Source organism: Sycon ciliatum, unplaced genomic scaffold (genome assembly GCF_964019385.1).
Source record: "Sycon ciliatum unplaced genomic scaffold, ocSycCili1.1 SCAFFOLD_2185, whole genome shotgun sequence".
Taxonomy (NCBI): domain Eukaryota; kingdom Metazoa; phylum Porifera; class Calcarea; order Leucosolenida; family Sycettidae; genus Sycon; species Sycon ciliatum.
In genome coordinates this window covers 292-17000 of record NW_027044561.1, presented here as the reverse complement: position 1 = coordinate 17000, position 16709 = coordinate 292, and the positions used below count along the sequence as shown (strand labels likewise).

General features: G+C 46.9%; 1 protein-coding gene across 1 annotated transcript; it reads right to left on the bottom strand.

Annotated features, from left to right (window-relative positions):
• Positions 1–16310, bottom strand: LOC135830420 (E3 ubiquitin-protein ligase HACE1-like). Its single transcript, XM_065342677.1, has 11 exons — positions 16095–16310; positions 15358–15460; positions 10690–10758; positions 10037–10160; positions 8965–9064; positions 7772–7893; positions 6798–6884; positions 5801–5905; positions 4712–4855; positions 3834–3890; positions 1–836 (listed from the first exon to the last, which is right to left on the bottom strand). The coding sequence occupies exons 1-11, from the start codon at positions 16240–16242 to the stop codon at positions 714–716; spliced, it is 1182 nt and encodes a 393-aa protein (XP_065198749.1). The 5' UTR covers positions 16243–16310; the 3' UTR covers positions 1–713.
• Between the last annotated feature and the right edge of the window lie 399 nt (positions 16311–16709).

Below are 16709 nucleotides of genomic sequence, written 5' to 3'. Positions count from 1 at the left end.
CAATGCAGCACGTTATATCGAGGAGTATCAAAACAATGATAAAAATTCTTACTACTACAGTACACCCGTAGTAAGAAGCATGATGCAGACGAAAAAAGAAGAACATCCAAAGACTTTTTTAAAAAGTGTACGCTAAAAAATATTGTATCAAGATAACAAGTTCAAAGCAAAATTTTCAAAACAACATTGGATGAAAAACAAATGAATAAAAGAGGAGATATACGGGTATTGAGCACTCTTTGGACAGTGGAGCATGCTACATGCACGCGGATTGATTACGTAAACGAGGAGATCCAGAACAACGAGGACAATCAAGGCTTGTTTGCTGCTACTTCAAGTTTCATGCTCTCGCAATCATCAGGCCATCAGGCCACACTGTGGCCTGATGATTGCGAGAGCATGACACTCTGAGTAGCGACTAACAAGCCCTGATTGTCCTTGTTGTTCTGTGTATCACGCTCTGCCTCCGCCATGGTGTTGAACACTGTCAGCACACTAGGTGTATCCTCTGGTAAAGAGGAGATACAATACTAGAATTATGGCTTTAAAAAGAACTCGTCAAGATCAATCACAGCACAGCACTGCCGGGTGGTAGGTGAGAATTACTACCACAGGATGAAGTTTGGCAGAGGGTGACGAGACGTCTGTATGTGTGTGTGTGTGTGCGTGTGTGTGTGTGAGAGAGAGAGACAGAGAGAGAGACAGAGAGGTGTTCACGCAAAGGAGAAGCCCTGGCTGCCGTGCCGGACTGCGATGAGCACTTTGTCACGGAGCTCCGACTTGGACGTGTAGCGTGGCAGATCTAGACGATTGAAACACGTCGATGCCATGGGAATCTATCCAGCATAGAACATGCACACGTGAGCGCGCGCGCACACACATACAGACACGCACACGAATACACACGCAGAAATGCACACACACACACACACACACACACACACACACACACACACACACACACACACACACACACACACACACACACACACACAGTTGAGATTCAGGGCCGGTATTCTGACTAGCACCACCGTCTTCCTATAACAGACCATAATTATCTTGCACTAGTAAGAAGTGCTGTTCGTACACCAAGTGCACTCACACAGTCATGGGTGCACGCCAATCAACGCGTGTTGCGTGTACGGTGGAAGTGCCATTTCTGTGATAAAGAACTAATTCTTCTGCACAATGGTGTTCGTTTTATCAAGAGTCGACTGCATTGTGAAAATGACGTGACTCCGAAATCGAGTCGTCCTTTTATGTACATGTAGTTGAACAATCTGGAACACCAGATATTTTAACGTCAATTAAAGTTAACAATCTCCGGATTTTGTGAGTTAGCAAGGTGAAATTCTAACGAATTCTGTCTCAAAACCGGCAAATGACTGTACATGTACATATCGTTTTGCACATAACGACTTCAAATGTTAACGATTTTTTAAATTGGTCAAATCGCTTGAAATAAATGTTCGATAACATTACTGGTCTTAGAGTATGTAAGAGAGAGCAAGAGTACAAAACCAACAGAACAGTGTGCTACTCATATCTCGAGCTGTGATGGGTGCACCCACGGTGGCAGAAATTATGATCAAGTGTGTACGCTTTCCCGCGTTTGTTTCATAGATACGGTGAGAGTTGATCAGGTTCAGGACACATCGATCTATCGTCCGTTGTTCTGCTTCGAATGCCGTAGCTGTGATGTACAAATTCTTTGTAATTTGATCTCTGGCTACGCATGATGGCATCACTGAGCCAAACAGCTGCCAAAGACTGATGTCATAAAAAATTTCCGCCATCGGCTGGGGAATCCTAGAGCTGCACACTATTGGTTATGTACTGTTGCTCCTCATGTGGGGCAGTGCCTCTGCTGTTTGCGTTACGCAGAGCTCACTGACTTGCCAGTTTGAGCACTCTGGCAAGTTACCGTTATGGTCGCCTGCAGCCACGCAGGAGTCCATTGCGGTATAATAGATGAGAGAGAGAGAGAGAGAGGGACAATATGGACAGGGACTATACGGAGAGGGACAATATGGAGAGGGACAACACGGAGAGGGACAACACGGAGAGGGACAGTACGGAGAGGGACAATACAGTGACAAACACTATACACAACATCTCCCTTTCCGGGGAAGAATGGGGGGGGGGGGGGAGGGGGACGAGAGAGAAAAGATGTATGTATACAATAGGTAGTGCTGAAACGATTACGATTTTCCTTAGTGGCTTAGCTGATACCATAACGATCAGCTTATCGGCTAAACGATTATTATTGTAACTACATCAGCACATGTACATTCTGTGAATTTTTTTACGAATCCAACATCGCCAACGACGGAAAGAGGGCGCATAGATCCGATGATCTCGCAACAAGTCCGTCAGCTGTTCGGACTGACCGGACGAATACAGACAAGACAGAGGCGACTCACTGGTTGCAACCCAAGAGCTGATGATGCCCTTCGCCTGTGACTTCGCTGACTCCGACGATGAAGTCAGAGAAGCCGGCCAGGGGTGCAGATCGGCGGATTTCGACGGATGAGCTGACTTGAGGCGCACCAACAAGTAACTAGTTGCTTTTTCCTGTCCATGCTCAAAATAAGCCCAGACGCCAGGCCTAGCTCGTCGTCGAGCAAATTGGTTTGGGAACCGTCGACAGAACGGAAAACACGAAACTGAAGACCACTTTACTGTCTTTAGCTCAAGACTACTTGCACGTGGAGGGAACTCCAGCCCCTGCTGATAGTGTTGACACATACTTAGGCTGCCAGTCCTGCATGCTGTATGTAAGAAAAGTAGTCAGCTGAAAAGACGGCGACGGTGATTGTGTCGATGTTTCTCAGATCGCGCTTGTACTTTTACACGTACATCGATGTTGCAAGTGTACAGTCATTTACATATTCGTGTCGTACTCGCTTTCTACTAAACTTTCGGTGCATGCACCCTTTGTGTGACGCCCAAAACAGGGGAAATCCCGTACCGAGCGTAAGTACCATTCTACTCGTTTAGCCGAAAAATCGAAATAACAGCTCGATCTATTTCTTATCCAGTAAGTAAGGAGTAATCGATATACTGTAAATATACAAATTTTTAGCAGCTATTTAATTTGGGCTATATTCGGCACCGACCCAAAATGCCTAAATAAAACACCGATGAAATTTTTCACAGCATCTGTCGCACTATACCATGCCCTCTACCCCACGCCGAAAATAAAACGCCGCCGAAATGTCAAAAATCGTGAAGTGCCGAAATTTTGCAGCGCGGAAATTTTGTATATTTACAGAACCGTAAAATCCCGCCAGAGCAGTCTCTCCCATCCGCCCCTCCCTGACTTCTTGTCAGGGACGTGATTGATTGTATCCTCGATCGTCACAGTCTGCGATGCCGTACTGTACTGCAGATGCATGCTCAACCCCGTTGGAAATGTACGCAACAATGCCTACCCTCTTGACCAGGGATCAAACCCTTGAGTTTTGATGGGTCTGTACGACTCCTGGCTATTGACCTTTGGTCGGTGTACGAGATGCACGAACAGTTTTCGCAGGGTAAGCACTTTTTCATGTAGTACTCGTACTGAATGCGGCAAGTAGGACTCGCCCATCCGCCCCTCCCCACCTGAAGCGTCGAGTAGGTAGGGGCGCTCTGGCGGGATTTTACGGTAATCGTTTCAGCACTAACAATAGGTACACCATCTATTTTTCATTGCTTTCAGCTTCGGCCTCATTTTCTCTGTGCTGCGCTGATGAGTCGACAAAGGACGAAACAGTTCTGTCCACAGATTGAGAACTTTTGCTCCTAGGTATAACCAGTCGTGGACTCACTCCAAGCTACAAGCTCCTTACCATACTCTTGGGCCGACGCGCCTCGGACACTGTGAAGCCGTGAGTATTCCCCAGACCCTGCCGACAAAACACACACAACAGCAAACGAACAGACACACATGTTGCGGACTGACGAACCGGCAGTGATCCAGACAGACAGACAACCATGTATAGACCGTCTGGCATACAAACAGACAGACCCACCGGCAGAGAGACAGACATGGACACACAACAAACTAATAACGAAACGTGACGCTTCACATTGTTAGCTTTCTTTAGAAAAAGGTTTACACACAGAGACCGGCTTCTAACCAACCAAACTGACATTCTCCAGTAGAGGCAAGCACCCACACGCACCCCCCACACACACACGCGCACACAAACACACACACGCACACACTGCACACACTGCACACACACACACACACACACACACACACACACACACACACACACACACACACACACACACACACACACACAAACATACACACACATACACACACCTCACACCTCAGACATGCCCATCGCGGAAGCGATGATAGCGAACAGCTATGTTAGACATAGCAACTTGTGCTGGGATTACACCATTCAACAGCTTGCAAGGCTGATGAATTGACTGCCACTATTTTTTTAGCCTGGTATCCACCACACAGCTGTTTGAAGTGACTTTTTCTGGCCAGTGAATCCCTATTTTTCATTTTTCCATTTTTTTCTACACACACATCACACCACATACTGCGGCATACACTGGCTGTTGGTAACCACCCAGGAGAATACACACACATACACACACACACAGACACACACATACACAAACATACACACACACACGCACACATACAGCACCCCCCCCCCCCCCACACACACAAAGCACATGGCATCACCACACAGCACACCTTGAGTCCCGCAAAGCCTTGAGCTGGTAATCTCGTGAGAGATGTTGCAAACTGCAAGAGCAATGACCGTTCTTCCTGGCTCAGCGAGGCGACAACCTCCCAGAACCAACAAATACAGGCGTCACTGGCATTGAAGCCGGCATACTGAAACAAACACAGAGACACAGCAACAAAACAAACATCTCATCCCTGCTGCTGCTAAACTCACAATCTGCTCAGGCACGAGCCACGCTCACCCAGTTAGCTCACTGCTAATCATACAATCCCTTTAGTGAAGCGTTGCAATCCGTTCACGTGGCACAAATCTCACTCCGCTATCTCTTATAGGCCACAGGGGAATAAAGATTAGAAACTACAGTCCATTTCAAAACTATAGACGCGTAGGATTTTTGAAATATTTCAAATTTGGCTGGACCTTTTTGAGAATAGTTTTCGGAATATTGCTCAGGACCGCTCCACAATTACTCTCATATAGTTTCTAAACGATTGGATAACAGACGCCCAATTTGGAAAATTTTATGCACAAAGTGATCACAGATTTTATGTGGTATAGATGCTGGCATAACGGTTTTTGCCTAGGTACGCGTCTATAGTTTTGAAATGGAATGTACATCAACACTTGACACCACAGATGGTATGTTAAAAAAAAAGAGCTGATGCTAGCGACTAGTACTACGCATGGCAACTTTCAACAAGCAAGTGCAAGTGAAGAAAGCATACGCTCCACACGTTGCACTGCCGATGCCGCAGCAACATCCTAGCTCGTAATGTGTCAGTGTGGCGAGTTGAAGAAAATGATGAGCAACACGGGGCAACTGGCGAAAAACATACACCATATGTAACTAAGTTAGACATCGACACTGTAAGCTGAAATTGGAACATAGGGGTTTGAATATTCCGATAAGCCAGCATCCCAAATGGCAGGCTAACAAGAAAGTTGACAAAGGTGTTTAACTCACCCTAGTCAAGGCAGTGTGGAGGGGAGGGGGGGGGGGGGCTCTGGCGAATGTGAGTGTAACGTGGTTATAGGCTGCAGTGGAGTGATGAACGGGGCAGAGGGACAGATGGGAATAACATCACAGTACTTACGCGTGTGTGTTTTTTCCAATCTTCCACGTCAATTGTACTCACTCCGCAGAGTAATAGCTGAAACTCGGCCGGTCGAAACGGTGACAGCAGGGCACGAGGAACCACCTGAAACAGAGGCAGAGAGAGAGAGAGAGAGAGAGAGAGAGAGAGAGAGAGAGAGAGAGAGAGAGAGAGAGAGAGAGAGAGAGAGAGTGAGTGAGTGAGTAAGTGAGTGAGAGATTCTTCACCAGTTCTGGTATAGAATTTGTGGGGCAGGGCAGGTTGCACTGGCACCCATCACTATACTGTGATATAATGTTATGTACCTCAGTTTTAAAACCAAATGCAGATGCTAGTTTTATCGCCACAGACATAATAACAGTGGACATTCATTTATCACAGATATTTATTAAAAACTCAGATGGTGAGAAAAGTACTCAAGTACTCAAGTACTCCTTGTCAGTTTTGTGCTAGATTGTACACGTCTGACTGTTCAAAATCTGGTTTAGTTGGTGGACTCGATCACATAACTTGTGCCCACAATTTCCATGTTACAAAATATCTATTAACTATATCCAATTATGTTGGGAACTTGTGGGCTAACAGCCACACCTCAAATTGTCCTGCTTTCTACACTTTAATAACTCAAAAATTACGTTGTCCATTCAACGGTTCGGGCTATGACCATCACCAGGAAGAAGCGTCCAAACTCATCTCGGATCTTTTACAATACAGTCAGACCTCGCTAATCCGGTCCTCTTTCATCCGGATCCCTCGCCATCTGGTTACCGATTTACAGCATATGTCATGCATACATACAGTATGTGTGTTCGATTATCCGGTTCCCTCGCCTATCCGGATATAATCGGAAATGAAAACATGTCATAAAGAAATGCAAATGCTCGACGTAGCATGTCTGTGACTAATCTCCCACTGATTGGCAAGATAGTGGTATTACAGTGGACCGAACTGGACAAGCGAGGTGTGAACGCAGTGTAGAGTGTGTGCGGAGACCCACCTCACAGAAACCGTGAACCAGACACTTGACTTCATAGGCTATGCTATCCTCCAGCTTGAACTTGCTGAGCCGATACACGTAGCTACTCTGCAACAGTGGCAACACAACACACGCACAAACCAACAAACAAAACAAACATACACACACACACACATACACACACACACGCACATACACACACACGCACATACACACACATACACACACACATACATACACACACACACACACACACACACACACAGACGGACCAACACGGCAGTGAATAAAAGCCCAGCACAAAAACAGACTTGGTAGAGGCAACAGCACCAGCACCAGCACTAGCAGGGCTACATATAACAGATCGTACAAACGTGTGCATGAGTTTGGAAAAGCACCATTTGGACAACACAGTTCGTAAAACAGGCAATCAAGAGTACATGAAAACCAGAGTGTGCAGCTCGGATGGGTTGCTGTCGCGGCGAAATTCCGTGATTACATCATTTTAGTGATGTAGTGCGTACAAGCAGGATTCAAGCAGGTCTCTTTCTGCACAACTGCAGCTCAGTTGTACGCACTACGCCAATTCCCGCCTCATATCAGCACCAAAGATGATGTAATCACGGAATTTCGCCGTGACAGACACCCATAGCAGAAAAGACCCCAAGCTGCACACTCTGGTTTTCATGTATTCTTGACGCAATGCACGCCATACAAGTACATGTGTACAGACCAAGACTGCGCAGGCGGATTGCAACATCAAGGACTTGTTCAAGAAACGTGCGTACAGTGTATTTTAGTACGTGACCTCCTCTGTGAGGCGACCCAGGATCTGCTACTGACGTATATGCAGTGCTGCAGTAAAGTGATACAATCCAGGAATCTCGTGGCTGCAGCCACCGGTCCAAATTGTACACCCTGGCTTTCTAGAATTTTGGTACCCCCCCCCCCCCTTCACCTTGCTCTCCTGCAGCTAACATAACAATGTTGTGTACCTTGTTGCTATCGGTAACCAGGTTGGAGTCACCATTGCGTGCCAGCGGGAACTCCACCAGGTCTCCATGGGAACCGAGCGGAAGCTCTAGCTCACAGCAGAAGACGAGGTCATCAAGCACTCCTGCGACGCATACCCGAACACAAAACAACTGCAGTCAGCACACCATCTACAAACACAAGGCGTATTTCGTGAGCAATCAACTTCTCAAATTTCAATACAAGCAGCAAAAATCAGCTCATGGAAGGGACAGAAAGCACAAGACCGAAACCATAGGCAGCGGTTTTCAGGCTTCTGGAGATTCATGAATTTTCGGGAGAGGGAAAAGAGGAGAGGGCAGACGGGCGTTAGGATGGATACGAGTGCACAGCACGTCAAATATCCGCTTTCCCCCTTTTCTGTATTCCATCTCCCTCAAATTCACTCATTCCCACAATCCTGGAAATGCAGCTTGGGTGCTAGTCATGAAGTTTGTAGTCGCCTTGATGGCCACTCGCCGTGCCAAACCAACAACAGTCAACGGATAAACGGCGAACGAGTTCAGGTTAACAAACACTAAGCAAGAGCACACACTTCCGGCAGTTCCAGAACAGCGTTTCTGAAAAGCATTTCACGAGTATACTGTGGTGGAGCCTTCTCTTCAGATGATTAGTTGTCACGTTTGCCCTAGTTTCTGTACCATTGTCTTTCCTTATCCTTTTCGAGCTGGTTATGTGAACATAGTAAATTAAAAAAAAAATTGATGTACAGGGAAGACCAGAGGAACAAGAACACAATGACTGGAAGGTGGCTAGGGCGGTACAAACTTTCTTGGGAAAATTTTGACTGCATTTTTGAGTTTATCGGCAAGGCGGAGATGAAATTTTGAAAATGTTTTTCGGTGAATCTCTGGAGAATAGCCTTCTCTAGCTTCCTATAGTCTTATTTTTGCTTTTGGACAAGATTTGAAAACATTTTGTGTAAGGTCCGTGGAAAAAGAACACGGACCTTTCATAAAACCTTCTCAAATTTTGTCCAAAAGTAAAAATAAAACAAAAGGCTGAAGGCTCTTCTCCAGAGATTCATAGAAAAACATTCTCAAATTTCACCTCCACTTTGCTGATAAACTCAAAAATGCAGTCGGAATGTAGTCAAAATTACCCTCAAAAAGTTGTACCGCCCCACTTTAAGGTGTATTGAGCGTGCATTGCTCACCAGCGACGGGGTGATCCATTAGATACTGTACAGTAGTGCGATGTAGATTGCTGTCGACATGACGTAATTCATGTGGGTGATTCAATGAACGACCAAGCAACTGTGGGAGAGCAACGAGAGAGAGAGAGAGAGAAAGAGAGAGAGAGAGAGAGAGAGAGAGAGAGAGAGAGAGAGAGAGAGAGAGAGAGAGAGAGAGAGAGAGAGAGAGAGAGAGAGAGAGAGAGAGGGAGAGAGAGGAGAGAGAGAGAGAGAGAGAGAGAGAGAGAGAGAGAGAGAGAGAGAGAGAGAGAGAGAGAGAGGAGAGAGAGAGGGGGGGGAGAGAGAGAGAGAGAGAGAGAGAGAGAGAGAGAGAGAGAGAGAGAGAGAGATTGAGAGAGGGTGTAAGGAGAAGAGATAAAACAAAAGAAAAGTTGTGAGGCACAGGGAGAGAGCGGAGACAAAGGACAAATCGGACACACATGCAGGCCAGCAAAAACATGAAGTGCCTGATTAGCAAGCAAACAAAAAAGAAAGGAGAAGCAACATAGCAAATTGAGACGCAGAGAGTGCATAGGATTATCTCCAGTATGTGTGTGTGTGTGTGTGTGTGTGTGTGTGTGTGTGTGTGTGTGTGTGTGTGTGTGTGTGTGTGTGTGTGTGTGTGTGTGTGCGACATCGTCTCGGGCTCCGTGCCGGGCGGCGGTGTCTACCATTGCTGCTCAGGCGACTCCTCCGCCGCAGCGTGTGCGGCTCGCTCTCTCATGCTGCAAGGCCCACTGTGGGGCCTGTGGCCGATGCTGCCGCTCCACTCGTGGATTCCAAATCCATAGCTGCCGGAGATGGCTCTCTCGTCGTGCCGATTGAACATGGTCCCTGATCTCTCGGCAGACTGCCGACTTTCTGCCGACGCGCGTCGTTTTCCATGTTGTCGGCCCCGCGAGGGGACACGTGACCGTAATGGCAGTGTTTACCAGGACCAGGACCAGGTGTGTGTGCATGCGTGCGTGTGTGCGCATTCGTGTGCGTCTCAGACGGTATATATTGTGTTTTCTTCCACGTTTGAGCTGGCGACCTAATTCAACATGTCACTCACTTGCTTGATAAGAGGTTTAGCCATGGAGAAGTCCACTTGATAGCCATGTGCAAATGCAGAGGCTAGAAGACGGCCAATCATCATGAACTTGTCACGGCGAGTGCTGAGATCAATGTTCAAATTTCTAGCAAGGGGAATTGAAGAAGAAAGAGAGAGAGAGAGTTGAGAGAGAGAAAGAAAGAGAGAGAGAGAGAGAGAGAGAGAGAGAGAGAGAGAGAGAGAGAGAGAGAGAGAGAGAGAGAGAGAGAGAGAGAGAGACAGAAACGTTACTGAACGAACAGGAGCACGACTGACCATGACGTGTGGAAGAACATGGCAACGTCAACACACCAAGGTGCCTGCACAGCACACTGGTATGGAGTAGCAACTACATGTCCAGACACACGGAATCGCAGCATCACAAGCATGCCACCAACACCATAACACCTCAAGTCGCCTGATGGTCGCGTTGTGCAAGAAACCCGGAGTTGCGACAAATCTGCAAAACTCCGTTGCAGTTTGTGTGTAATAGTGCTCGACATTATTGTGTTGAGCCCTCTCCGCTGGCTAAAGGAAAATTAACTCCTTGTAGAACCTCATGTCACAAGTCTTTAAAAACCAAACGAGCACTGCAATAGGAACCGTTTGACTATTAGAAAAGGTTACGAACATACGCTTTTTTCAGTTTGTTGCGGCTGGACTTGACGGGGGCAACCTGCTGAAATATGGCAACCGGACGGGGCCTACAGATATGACACACAGAAAAAAAGCAGAACACACACGCACACGCGCACACGCACGCACACACACATACACACATGCACGCACACGCACGCACGCACGCACACACGCACACACACACACACACACAAATATGGTGCCCGGCCGGATGTCGTCACTCGCGAAGTTGACAGTATTGCAAAGACGTTCTATCAGTTCGAATACCACGCATAATGGCCTAGGTAAAAACAAAGCATAGCGAGGGCCCTGAGCTGGAAGCTCTCTCGTTTGTGTTTGGCTCTGTGCGTGCACCGCAATCTCAGTTCATGAGCATAGCATTTAGACAACAGAAAACTCGGGATTCAAATCCGCACACATGCGTCGCATCTAGACCCTTGCTTGACATGTCGCAGACATGCACATTCTAATTCTACCAAGATACTTCACTCTATGGTCCTAGCTTCTTCTGTTTTTAAAATTGTTTGTCCACACCTAAGATAGAATTTGAAGTTGAAGCCACCACTTCAGCTGTACTTATGGTTGCGGTGGTTGGTGGTGGCGAGAAGGAGAGCTCTGTGCCAGAACTTTGCGGCCTAGAGAGCGTGTGTGGGCAATCGTGTATTTACCGCCATATTGCCAGGTGTGTCTTTACCACCATACTAATCAACACATAAGATAGGATTCGAATAGTGCCCACGCGCAGATACGAAATAAAGCTCTGTGGACCCTAATTACCTCCATACGCTACTATTTGTACCGTCTTTTGAATAACTACGGGAATAAAGTTCAATAAACTTATCCACCGTTAAAAGTCTAAATGTTAAAGTGACAAAAACAAAGCAAAGGTTAGGGTACCAACAGCGATGGGATGAGTCTGCGACGTGTGAACTTTGCTTTTACCACTTGCATTGTTAGATGTGCTTGTAAAAGGAAGGACCAAATTGTTTCTTGTTTTCCGTAGTTTGTGTCCAACACTAACAGTTATAAGTAAGATGTTGTGTAGTCAGAAGGTGCAACAGCTAGCACTATACTCACTGATGTGATGCTGACATTCAACCACCTGAACTACGGATAACAAGTAACACGTTGGTCCTTTTCTCGTAAATTTAATCCTTGGCTCTCCATCCGAGTCTTAGTCTTGCATTGCTAGAAATCATATTTTGATATTTTTATTGCTGTAATTAGGCGTTGCTCCTCAAACTTTGGTTACTTCAGTCTCAGAATGGACTCGGATGGAGAGCCAAGGATAAATTTATAGTAAAGAAAAAAACACTGGTGGTGTTAGTGGACATTATAGCGTAACTTGTAGTTTCTTGGTCCTTTTCTGAAGTTTTTTCTTTACTATAAACTTCAGGCTAAACTTATCTTATTGTCCGCAAACTCCAACGCAGCCACTTTATACACAGTTTTATGAAACCTTACTCCTCAACTCCAATAACGGTCAATTTACTGCGATTTAAATTTATAGTACGCCAAATTTTCAGGCCTGGCCCATCATCATGATCATCAGAGTCCAATGATGACCTCAGTCTGTTGAGAAAAAAAACTGGATCATTGCCGATTGTGCTTGTCGACGGCAAGAATACGACATCCGAAGTGTTTGGTGCTTGAGCGGTCTTGCGAGGGTGAGGTGATCATGTAAATATTCCTGTTGGCCTCCGGTCTACCACAACAGCAGCAACACCAGACTCCTCGTGTAGATTGCCTTCTGGTAGAACGCCTCCCCCACCCCCTTCTGCGTTGACAAATCATGCGCGCGTGTGTCGTGCAAAGTACACAAGGTAACATCGTCACGACACATCAGCAAGCATCGAGCTCCACAACTCCTACTGTGTCAACAAAGCATGCGCGTGTATGGTGTAAAATACACAAGGCACAGCGTCCCGACACTTCAGCGAACATCGAGCTCATGCAACCTGACGCCCACTCCAAGAAGGCGAGTTTTGCCTCGTGACGTCCAGTCGCCTGTATCTAGCAGCTGGTTGCGTTGGAGGAGGCAAGCTGTACTTCTGCCACTGCTTGCTACAGAAGAGGTCGCACTACTTGCCACAGAAAGAGGAGACAGCTCGTAAGAAAGAGAGAGAGAGAGAGAGAGAGAGAGAGAGAGAGAGAGAGAGAGAGAGAGAGAGAGAGAGAGAGAGAGAGGGGGGAGAGAGAGAGGGAGCGAGGGAGAGAGAGAGAGAGAGAGAGAGAGAGAGAGAGAGAGAGAGAGAGAGAGAGAGAGAGAGAGAGAGAGAGAGAGAGAGAGAGAGAGAGAGAGAGAGAGAGAGAGAGAGAGGGAGAGGGAGAGAGAGAGAGAGAGAGAGAGAGAGAGAGAGAGAGAGAGAGAGAGAGAGAGAGAGAGAGAGAGAGAGAGAGAGAGAGAGAGAGAGAGAGAGAGAGAGAAGCAGTGGTGGTCCATCTATCGAGGCTGTCCCGGATTGTGGGAGGAGACAACGCAACTGTGGCACAGAGTGTGGGGGATAGTTATCGCCGTATCCCTGCTGTGAGGCACATGGCTATCTGGACGAAAGATTATACTTGAGAACGTACCGGTTTGATTGTTGCACATTCCAGTACGTGCTAGGGCACATTCAGGAAGCCAGGTCGCCTATTTGCGCTCACCTATAGCACCAGAGAAGAGGCATGCCATCACACTGCAATGGCTGGCCCACACTCTCCTCACATTAGACCAGCTTTCACACGTGTACTGCATAGGAGCATCTACTGCCCACCCAAAAATCGTACATGATACCATTGGAATGGTCAAGAGAGAAGACTACCCTGTTCTCAAAAGTGCATCAAGTTCTCCTGCAGCGACAAACTTCAAACTGGCTTTGCAGACACAGATGTACTGCATAGGGACACCCACTGCCCACCAACAAAATCGTCCATGATGCTATCGGAGTGGCGAAGAGTGAAGACTACCCTCGTCTCAAAAGGCATCAAGTTTCCATGCGGCAACGAACTGCAAACTGTCATGACTGACTTTGCACACGCGGATGTAGTGCATCAGATTTCCTCGCGGCTACAAGCTACAAACGGCCACGACTGGCTTTGCAGACCTGGCCAGGTCGCGTCAGTGTGTTGGAGCTATTGATGGTACATTCGCCCACATCAAGAAGGCAACCCTGTGGGGGGAATACCTACTGGTGCTATAAAAACTTCATAGCAATTATTATGCTCGCTGTTCGTGATCACCACCACTGCCAGTTTACGTTTCTTGATGCTGGCAGAGCTGAATGGGCTGGCGACGCATTCACGTACCGTGAAAGCTCACTTCGCCAGCTGATTACCAAAGGCACAGGAGAGAGGCTCGACGAGTACTGTTACGTCCATATCTCCCTGCATTTCCTCATATATCACACGTGTGCAGCTAAACGAGGTCTCGCTGCACAAGCTCCCACAGGAGGCTGACGCTCGATCCCGGCTGAGCAAACCATCAGCCCAGGAGTGCTACCCCCCACCCCCACCCCCCGACACCTACCCCCTCCCCCCTCTCCCGTCCCTATGGTTACAGACACGAGTGACAGCTACAGTATACAGTGGTGGGAAATGAAATCCAACCCTGTGAAGAGAGCAGATGCATGGTTCACTACACACTCCACTGTTCACAGTGCTCGGTTTGTGCAGTCCCAGGACTGGTATATTCTCGGGGTTGGATTTCACTTGCCTGCACTGTACAACTACTGTTGTGATTATTGAAATCCGCTAAGAAGTCAAGCGGCAACAGGGCGCTGGCCTTGCAGCTGCTGGTCCATTTTTCACAGTGCGTATGTAAACTACAGTGCATGTACGGGCTAAACGCAGTAAGGGCGTCGGGCCCTGGTCATTCCACTGGATTTCAATTTCCACAACAATGCCCCACCGTCACTGCCCCATCTCGGTGCAGCCCCTGCTCCGTAGTTGTCACGTTTGTCCCAGTCTCAGTACCATTGTCTTTCATTATCATTTTCGAGTTGGGTATGTGAACTATGCTGAACATAGTAGGGCTGAAACGATCGTGGATTTTCACGTATCGATTACTCTTTAGCTTAACGATCGAGTAATCGATTATAATCGTTTGCAAATAGTGTCATAATTCTGTGCAAACATTACTCTGTTTCCACAAACTATGCCTTCATAATACCAACAAATCTGCATTAGTGAAAGGGTAGCTCCGAAACATGGCAGTTTTGAAGTCAATTTAACCTCAGAACATGAACCATACCCCTGGCAACTGCATACTCCCAGCGGAAGCTGATTCAAACTTCACAAAACGAGGGTTTACAGAACTTTCTGGACACAAATTTAAAAAACGCAAAATAATCGTAATCGGTAATCTAAACGATTGCTCGATCGCTAGAGTTATCAAACTAGTACTCGATTATTCGGTATAATCGTTTCAGCCCTAGAACATAGTAAAAAAAGTACACCGGAGGATGCACCCAGTGTGCTGACAGTGCTCAACACCGCGGAGGCAGAGCGTAATACACAGAACAACAAGGACAATCAAGGCTTGTTGCCTGATGATCGCGAGAGCATGAAACTTTTTAAAAGTACAGGTAGCAGCAAACAAGCCTTTATTGCCCTTGTTATTCTCCATAGTAAAAAAATTAAAAAACAAAAACAAAAAACAGTACAACAACAACAACAGCACTAACATGTAATGGTGGTCGTCACATTGTATGAACAATGCGTGCCGGTCCGCTGCTATCTCGCGAGACAGAGCGCTGAGAAACTCGCGCTTCGGTCCCGTGCATATGCCTGGATGAAACGAGGTGCATGCACGCACACACATACACGTACACATACGTACGCACGCGCGCGCGCGCGCACACACACCACACACATGCATGCAGCATGCATGCAATGAAGGATGGAGGAGAGAGCACTTTCGTACAGGAATGAAACAAATACTCATGCGGAGCGGAGTCGCAGCTCGTATAGCGTTCATCATGGACTCCAAAAGGTCTGGTGTAACAAACGGCAGATCACATGACCCCTATCCATTAACATCAATCTCTAGTGATCACGTGACCCATCACATGACCATGAGTCATGTGACCACACATCATGTCAGTGATGTCATTTATGTGACCATGGGTCATGTCATGTAACCGTAAGTCACATGACAAAGACAACATATCTGACCATGAGTCACATGATTAGTTATCTGACCTTGAGTCACATGACCATGAATCGTGTCACCATAAGTCACATGACCATGAATCATGTCACCATAAGTCACATCACCAGGTTAAATTATCTGACAATGAGTAACATGGCCATGAATCATGTGACCATGAGTCATACGATAGTAGTGAAAATGAATCACATGACCATGGACCATGTGAAAAGGAATACATTGTCACTAGAGTAGACAACAGGCATACTGTACCTGGTTCATTGAGAAAGGCAATGCTGGGGAAGTTGCGCAGTAGCTCACTACACGGTACATCCAACAGCTGGCTGACGGCGCTGTCCAGTACGTTGTCACGGTCCACGTCACACTCAAACACCGGCGCGTACGGATTGGAGAAGGCCATTGTTCTGTGGTGTGTGCGAGAACAACAATAGACACCCTCAGCAAAAAAACGTTATGTAACGGTATTACCGCAAGGGGGGATATACCGTGATTTGGGTTCGACCTTTAGCAAGATGCACGCTATTTTTAGTACGCTGTTGCCACGAGAATAGCTTTTTTATTTCGCGCGGTACAACTATTATGTCACCATATACGCGATACAAGATGAGATGCGTACGGACCATGCAATATTTAGCCAAAACGTACCGTTGGTCACAACGACAAATCAGCCCCCATAACGTGTTTACGCTGCAGCTTCAACGCTATTTGGGTGATCAAGGCACGAGTACCGTAAAAAATAGCGTTATCGTTGTTTGCTAAGGGTGTCTAGTGAGAAGGAAGTGCACATGTGCATGTATAGCGACACACTCAGTAAGGCCAAAACTAAAAATAGGCTTGTTTCGGGTCGGCAACTCCTCAAAAAGGAGA

Excerpts from the sequence above, each read along its gene's own strand:
- LOC135830420 (XM_065342677.1), bottom strand. The coding sequence starts at position 16,242 with ATGGCCTTCTCCAATCCGTACGCGCCGGTGTTTGAGTGTGACGTGGAC. Across the intron at positions 15,461-16,094 it reads TGCCTTTCTCAATGAACCAG|GCATATGCACGGGACCGAAG; the intron begins GTACAGTATGCC and ends CGTTTCATCCAG. Across the intron at positions 4,856-5,800 it reads ATTGGAAAAAACACACACGC|TATGCCGGCTTCAATGCCAG; the intron begins GTAAGTACTGTG and ends TGTTTGTTTCAG.